Source organism: Orycteropus afer, unplaced genomic scaffold (genome assembly GCF_000298275.1).
Source record: "Orycteropus afer afer isolate SDZICR_OR568_19922 unplaced genomic scaffold, OryAfe1.0 scaffold00817, whole genome shotgun sequence".
NCBI lineage: Eukaryota > Metazoa > Chordata > Mammalia > Tubulidentata > Orycteropodidae > Orycteropus > Orycteropus afer.
In genome coordinates, this window is record NW_006922404.1 from 393,384 (window position 1) to 401,081 (window position 7,698).

The window sequence follows — 7,698 nt, forward strand, 5'->3', positions numbered from 1 at the left end:
CAAATGTGAGTGATCAATATGGCAGCATTGAGGATGAGAAAGACATAGACAGCATTGAGGATGAGAAAGACATACATAGGAGGTACAGACAACAAATATGAACCCTTTTGTACATTATTGCATTGTCAATGAAGGCTAACATGGTTATATGGGTGGATAGATGGGTGGACAGACTGAACTATTAGGTATGTCTATGCAGCAGGGAGTGTACCAAGACCATGTATAGGGTTGGCATACAATGTTTCTACAAGTGTATTTGTATGTTCTTTAATAATTCCCAGGGGTATAGTAGAACTGACAAGGGACAAGATTGTAGTCATTTCTTGGTCACAGCTAGCTACCCAGAGGGACTGAGTAGTTGAAACTGTGGGCTCGGGACCATAGTCACAGGTGACATCAAGCTCAATTGGCATAACATACTGTACAAAACAGTGTTCAACCTCCTACTTTGGCAAGTAGTAACTGAGATTTTAAAAGCTTGCAAACAGCCATCTAGATGCAACGATGGGCTCTCCTCATCCAGAGCAAGAAGAATGAAGGACACTAAAGATTCATGAAAACAATTAGTCCCCGTGACTGGTACACCATGCAATCCTCAGCATATACGACTAGAAGACCAGAAGAACTAGATGGTGCCCGCTACCACTGTCAACCACTTGGAGAGGGATCTATGTAGGAGATTCTGGATAGAGAGGGAGAACAATGTGGAACAAAACTCAAAATCATTTGGGAAATAAAAGGGGGGGGACCAGGTACACTGGTCTGATAGAGGCTGGTGGATCCACTGAGACTATGGCCTCTAGCTGCCCTTCAGGTCTGGAATTAAACCCACACCTGTGGCTTCCAGCCAAACAAAAGACAGGCATATGATCTGAACATGTACCTGAGGTAGATACCCTCCTTGGAGAGAATGAATAAACATGGGAGAAAGAGGGGCTGTTTATGCACAGGGAGACAGTCCAGGGTGTAGGAGTGCATGGAGGGATGGACACAGGGAACAGGTAACTATCGGGAGGAAATGGGAGGGGACCTGTTGCATTGGAGTAAATTGTAGTCAGTATCATGAGACGTGTGTGTGAACTTCTGTATAGAAAGTGAATTTTCTCTGTAAACTTTTATGCAAACCACAATTTAAAAAAAGCTGGATGGTGAATACACAACAACAATGCAACAACGTACTGCCATGGAGTCAGATGTGACTCATAGTGACCTCTCCTTGGGTTTCCGAGGCAGTGTTGCTACAGAAGTAGATTGTCCAACCTTTCTTCAGAGAAGTAGCTGGTGGGTTTGAACTGCCAGCCTTCTGGTTAACAGTCAAATGCCTTAGGCACTACGCCACCAGAGCTCCTAGGCAATGAATAAGGAAGACCAAAAAAAAATTGATACATTTGAATTATGATGTTAGGAAAAAAAAAAAAAAAAACACCCACTGTCGTTGAGTTGATTCTGACTCATTGTGGCTCCCATTGGGTTTCCAAGGCTGCAAAATCTTTACAGATGTAGATTGCTTCATCTTCCTCCTACGGAGCAGCTGGTGGGTTTGAACCACCAACCTTCTGGTTAATATCCAAATCCCTTACCCACTATACCACCAGAGCTCCAAATATATTAAACATAACATGGACTGTCAGAAGAACAAATAAATCTGTCTTTGTAACAAAGTACAGCCAGAGTGCTCCTTAGAAGCGAGGACAGTGAGACTGCATCTCATGTACTTTGGGCATGTTACCAAGAGGAACCAGTACCTGGAGAAGGACTTTATGCTTGGTAAAGTAGAGGGTCAATGAAAAAGAGCAAGACCCTCAATGAGATGGAATGAGACAGTAGCTGCAACAATGAAGTCAAACATAGCAACAATTGTGAAGATGACACAGGACCTGGCAGTGTTTTGTTTTGTTGTACACAGGGGTGCTATGAGTCAGAACTGACTCAATGGCACCTGTGGTGGTTATGTTTGTGTGTCAACTTGGCTGGGCAGCTGAATATAGTTATTCCCCATGGCGAGACTGGTAATTAACTCTATGGTGGAATCTATTGGAGCAGCTGAGTAGCTGCTTTGGGTATGTGGTCTGCTTCCCCTATATAAGAAATAGCTTTGGGAATGGTCTCTAGCTTATGTACATGCTTGAACCCAGCATGTATCCATGTCGTTCAGCAGCCTGCCATGCTCTGCCAACCTTGGGACTTTCAATGTACTTAAATTAATGGCCTGCTGTGTGGTTTGGTAACATTGGGACTAAGCAATTTTATTTGTTGACCTTGGGCTTGTTAGCCTTGGCTGCCAGTAGCTGCCTGAGTGAAGAGATGCCTCTAGCTTCAGTGGGCCAGGAGGAAGAGGCAGAGCTGAAGCTCAGGGTTGAGGGGCTTTCACACAGCCCCTAGGGCCTGGCACTTTGAACTTGGACTTAAAGCCTCCAAATGGTAAGAATAAACTCCTATTTGTTAAGGCAAAAAAAAAAAAGAGAGGACATAAGGATGGCAAATCAGCACATGATATGCTGTTCAAAAATACCAGGATGAGATATCACATCACACCTGCTGAGTGACACAGACAAGTCTCAAAAGGTAACATATTATATGATTCCACACACAGATAGTACCCATCTTCCCAACTTACTCAAATTACGACAAACAGCACTATAACTGGCCCTATTCTTTACATCTTATCTTTAGTAATATGTACTACATATTACATTTAAAATGTAATTGTGCAATGTTGCATTGCATCATTTGCAGATGTTACCACTCTGATATTCACTCACAGATGTTCAATGTTATGATTTACTGTTCAAGACACTATCATTATATTAAGTTTACTAAACTAAATCAGGGGCTTCGGTTACTTGAAAACATGGAGCCAAACACTCACGACTTTACTAAAGTCAACAGGCTGATTTGGGAAACAGTGAGATATTACCACAAACGATATGAAGAAAAAAAGAAAAGGACCACACACAGAAAACTCTTACTAATTTTCTGATTAAAAACTCCATCTCCATTCCCTGGGATAATTCAGATGATCCAGAACCTTCCACAAGTGAACTTCTTATTGGAACTGATATAATGCCAAACATTGTCCAACTCCTCTTCAACACTAGAGTAAATTTTTACAATTTCTGTATTTTTTTAATGTATGTATGTATGTATTAAAATATTTCTAACTCCAAAGACAAACATCAAATTTATAAAAACACTGATAATAAATGACAATAATAATGAAAACTAAAAGAAAAATGAGGTATTTGATTTATATCATCTGAACGAAACCCTGTCATAAGTCAGGGATTACCTGTATATGACATTCTCTAAAGAAAAAAAAAAAACCTGTGAGAACAGAGTGGGCGGTGGTGTATGACTGCAAAGGCGTAGCAAGAGAGAATTCTCTGGGGTGCTGGAATTGTTCTACATCCTGTTAGTGGCAGCAGTTACACATACTAGAAAATTAAATTTACTCTAAGTAATTTAAAAAAATAATAAAAAGATAAATTGTCACCATTAGTAATAATACCTTCTATTTCTCGGTCTAAGGGAGGAACATCATCTCTCATGGAGAAATCCATAGCTGTCCCTGGTATGTGCATCAAGTCTTCATCACTGGTGCTGCTCTGAAAGCTACTAAAACTTCCCCGCCGAAAGCCTCTGTTATCCATGGCTCCTGTGCAAAAAGAAAAATATGAGGCTTATTATAATGACCTCTAAGCCCCTTACCATATATTCTTATGTTTTCTCTCATGCTTTTACTTTGACAATACAGATATAAAAGCTACTTAATGTTCAGTTACCCCTGTAGTATAATGTACTACTTTACCATGTAGTTAACAACATATTTTTTAAAACCATGCAATGAGCTCCTAACCAAATGAGGGCATGTGTACAAAAATCATGGAGTTTCCAAGTAATCAATGAAAGTAAAAAATAGATATCAGTATTGGCCATTTGGTAACAGAGAAGCATTATTTGATGCATCTGATTCTCCCAGAGCTCTTAACACAATGTTGTTTTTAGGTACCATCAAGTCAGTAGCAACACTATGAATAGCAGAATGAAACACTGCCTGGTCCTGCACCACTGTGTCAATCCATCTCATTGAGGGTCTTCCTCTTTTATCCTGAGCCTCTACTTTACCAACCATGATATCTTTCTGCAGGGACTAGTCCCTCCTGATAACATGTCCAAAGTACATGGAACACAGTCTTGCCATCCTCGCTTCTAAGGAGCACAATGGTTATACGTTTTCCAAGACAGATTTGTTCATTCTTCTGGCAGCCCACGGTATATCCAATAATCTTTGCCAACATCATAATTCAAAAGAATCACTTCTTCTTCAGTCTTCCTTATTCACTGTCCAGCTTTTGAATGCACATGAGGCTGTTGAAAATACCATGGCCTGGGTCAGGCACCTTAGTCATCAAAGTGACATCTTTGCTCCTTAACACCAAGAATGACATACGTCGATCAACATTCTCTTCTGAATTGGTTTGAATTTCTGGCAGTTCCCTCTTGATGTACTGCTGCAACTGCTTTTTAATTATCTTCAGCAAAATTTTATTTGTGTGTGATATTAATGATATTGTTCGATAATTTCTGCTTTCTGCTAGAACACTTTTCCTTAGAATGGGAACAAATATGGATTTCTTCCAGTTCGTTGGCCAGGCAGCTGTCTTCCAAATTTCATTGCATTGATGAATGAGATGCACAAGATGCATAGAAATCAGGATTCTTGACTCAAGAGAATAAGTGAAGACATATACTGTGTCATTCTATGTTACTCTCTCCTCAACAATTTAAAATAAAAGATAACAAAATTTTCACATCTCAAGTATTAGTCTTCAGATTACAAGTTTTACTTTAAAAAAAGAAAAAACCCTCTTAGTATTCTTATCAACAATAACAAAAACAACACAGCATAATGATCAGTTTCTCTTATCTAGGGCAGTTTATCTTATCTAGCCCTGCCCAATTAAAAAAAAAAATGAAATGAAATCTTGGTCAATAATAAGGGCCAGTAAAGATCTATTCGATTAGACAAATAATACTACTTTTGAGTCATTCCAACTCTTTTAAGAAACTTCTTACTCGAGGCTATCAAAATTACATGTGATGAATTCATATTAAGTGACAAACCTGAAATATTGGAATCACACGTGATAACAACAAACAACAATGTGATAAATAAAATATTGAACATAAGTGAAAAAGAAACAGTATTTACCAGGTACTTCTCAATTTCCAGGCACAGGGATACGTGTTTGGGGTAAATTATTTATTTTTTATAACAGAATATGAAGCTAAGAGACAGAAGAGGGGCTAAGCAATGTTTAGTATTTTCAAAAATTTACATTCCAAGTCATGTGCTCATTTTGACAAAATCTGACTTGTGATAGAGAGACCATCTTGACTATGTTGTTGTTATGTGCCGTCAGACCTGACTCATAGCGACCCCTCCTTGGGTTTCTGAGACAGTATCACTATGGAAGTAGATTGGCCAACCTTCCTTCCAAGGAGTGGCTGGTGGGTTTGAACCACCAGCCTTCTGGTTAGCAGTCAAGTGCCTTAGGCACTATGTTATCTTGACTACACTGTGAGTGAAATTATGAACTTTCTGTTATGTACAAATCATTGTGGGATAGAGGGGAAGAAACAAACATGATGCTTGGAATAAGGGCCAGATGAGATGAAGATAGGAGCTCTGATGGTGTAATGCCTAAGGCATCTGACTGCTATCCAGAAGGCTGGTGGTTCAAACCCACCAGCCACTCCTCAGAAGGAAGGGTGGGCAATCTACTTCCATAGTGATACCGCCTCGGAAACCCAGCGAGGGGTTGCTATGAGTTGAATCTGACTCCACAGCAGTGAGTTTGGTGGGTTTTTTGTTTGTTTGTTTGTTTGTTTTTTGTTTGAGATGAAGCCCAGGAGGCAAAGATTTGGGAGTAATTAACAAGGTGATCATAAAAACCAAGAGAATGAATACCTTCCTCCAAAGGAAATTTTTCTTTCTTTTAGGGATAAGGATGGAAATAAACACAATAAATGCATTCTCAATATTCTTTTTTTTAGAAAAATTTTATTGTGATTTGGGTGAAAGTTTACAGAGCAAATTCCTCTTCCATACAGCAGTTCACATACACTGTCTCATGACACTGACTGCAATCTCCCACAATGCAACAGCTGTCCTCTCACTTGTTCCCCATAGCCAACTCCTCCCTGTGTCCTTCCCTCCCACACACTCCTGCCTCTCGAGCTGTCTCCATGTGCACACACAGCCCTTCTATTCTCCATGATTGATCTCTCCAAGGAGTGTATCTACCTAATGTAAATGTTCAGCTCACATGCCTGTCTTTTGTCTGGCTGGATCCCTGCAGATACCTGGCTGTGACCAAGAAGTGACTACAGCCTTGTCCCTTGTCAGCTCTACTATATACCTGGAAATTCTCACAGAACATTCAAATACAATACCCTTGTAGAAACGCTGTCTGCCAACCCTATACATGATCATAAACACACTCCTCCTTGCATAGACATACCTATTGGTTCATCCTGTCCACCCATCTATCCACACCCATATATCAATGTTTGCCATCACTGACAATGCAGTACTGTATGTACACAAGGGTTCATCTTTGTTGTCTATACCTCCCATGAGCCTCTCTATGTGTTCCTTTTCCTCAATGCCACCGTGTTGATCACTCACATTTGGTAAATTGCCCTTCCCTTCTCCCAAATCAATACTTGTCTCTACCTATCTAGTACTGTTCCCTTCTCTCCCCTCCCACCTCTGGTAACCAACAAAGAAAATTTCTTTCCATATATAAACCTCCTCGACTTTTTACAATGACAGAATAATACAATATTTGTCCTTTTGTGATTGACTTATTTCCCTCAGCATAATGTCCTCCAAGTTTATCTATGTCATGTGTTTTCCAGAGTCTATGTTTCTCCTTAGGGTTGCATAGTATTCCACTGTGTGTATGTATCATAGTTTGGTTATCCATTTTTCTGTTGATGGGCACCTAGATTGTTTCCATCTTTTTGCTATTGTAAATAGTGCTGCAATGAACATGGGTGTGCACATATCTGTTCTTGTCCTGGTTCTCACTTCTTTAGGATATATACCTAAGAATGGAATTGCTAGGTCAAATCGTATTTCTGCTTCCAAATTTTTAAGGAATCACCATAATATTGCTTTCCACAGTGGTTGTATCATTTTACAGTCCCTCTAGCAGTGTATGAGAGTCCCAATTTCTCCACATTCTCACTAGCATTTGTTATTTTCTGTCTTGTTGAACCTACTAGTGCTGGGGCAAGATGGTATCTCACTGGTTGTTTTGATTTGCATCTCTGTAATGGCTAATGATCATGAACATTTCTTCATGTGTTTGTTGGCCACCTGAATATCCTCTTTGGTCAAGTGTATATTCATGTCTTCTGTCCATTTTAAAATTGGATTATTTGTCTTTCTGTTGTTGAGGTGTTAGAGTTTTCTTTAAATTTTAGAGATAAATTCCTTGTCAGATATGTCATTGCCAAATATTTCTGCCCAATCTATAGGCTCTCGTTTGACTCTTTTGGAGAAGTCTTTGGAAGCACGTAAACACCTAATTATGTTGGGCAATCCTACTTCTGTAGTGATACTGCCTCGGAAACCCAAGGAGGGGTCGCTATGAGTCGGGGCCGACTCGACGGCACATGACAACAACA

The 7,698-nt window shown here is 39.8% G+C and overlaps 1 protein-coding gene across 1 annotated transcript in view; it reads right to left on the minus strand.

Annotated features, from left to right (window-relative positions):
* CLCN5 (chloride voltage-gated channel 5) overlaps positions 1 to 3,650 on the minus strand; it is a 167,747-nt gene extending 164,097 nt beyond the window's left edge. Inside the window, exon 1 of the mRNA XM_007957879.2 lies at positions 3,509 to 3,650. Coding sequence (XP_007956070.2) covers positions 3,509 to 3,650 — 142 coding nt within the window. The remainder of the gene's footprint in view (positions 1 to 3,508) is intronic.
* Between the last annotated feature and the right edge of the window lie 4,048 nt (positions 3,651 to 7,698).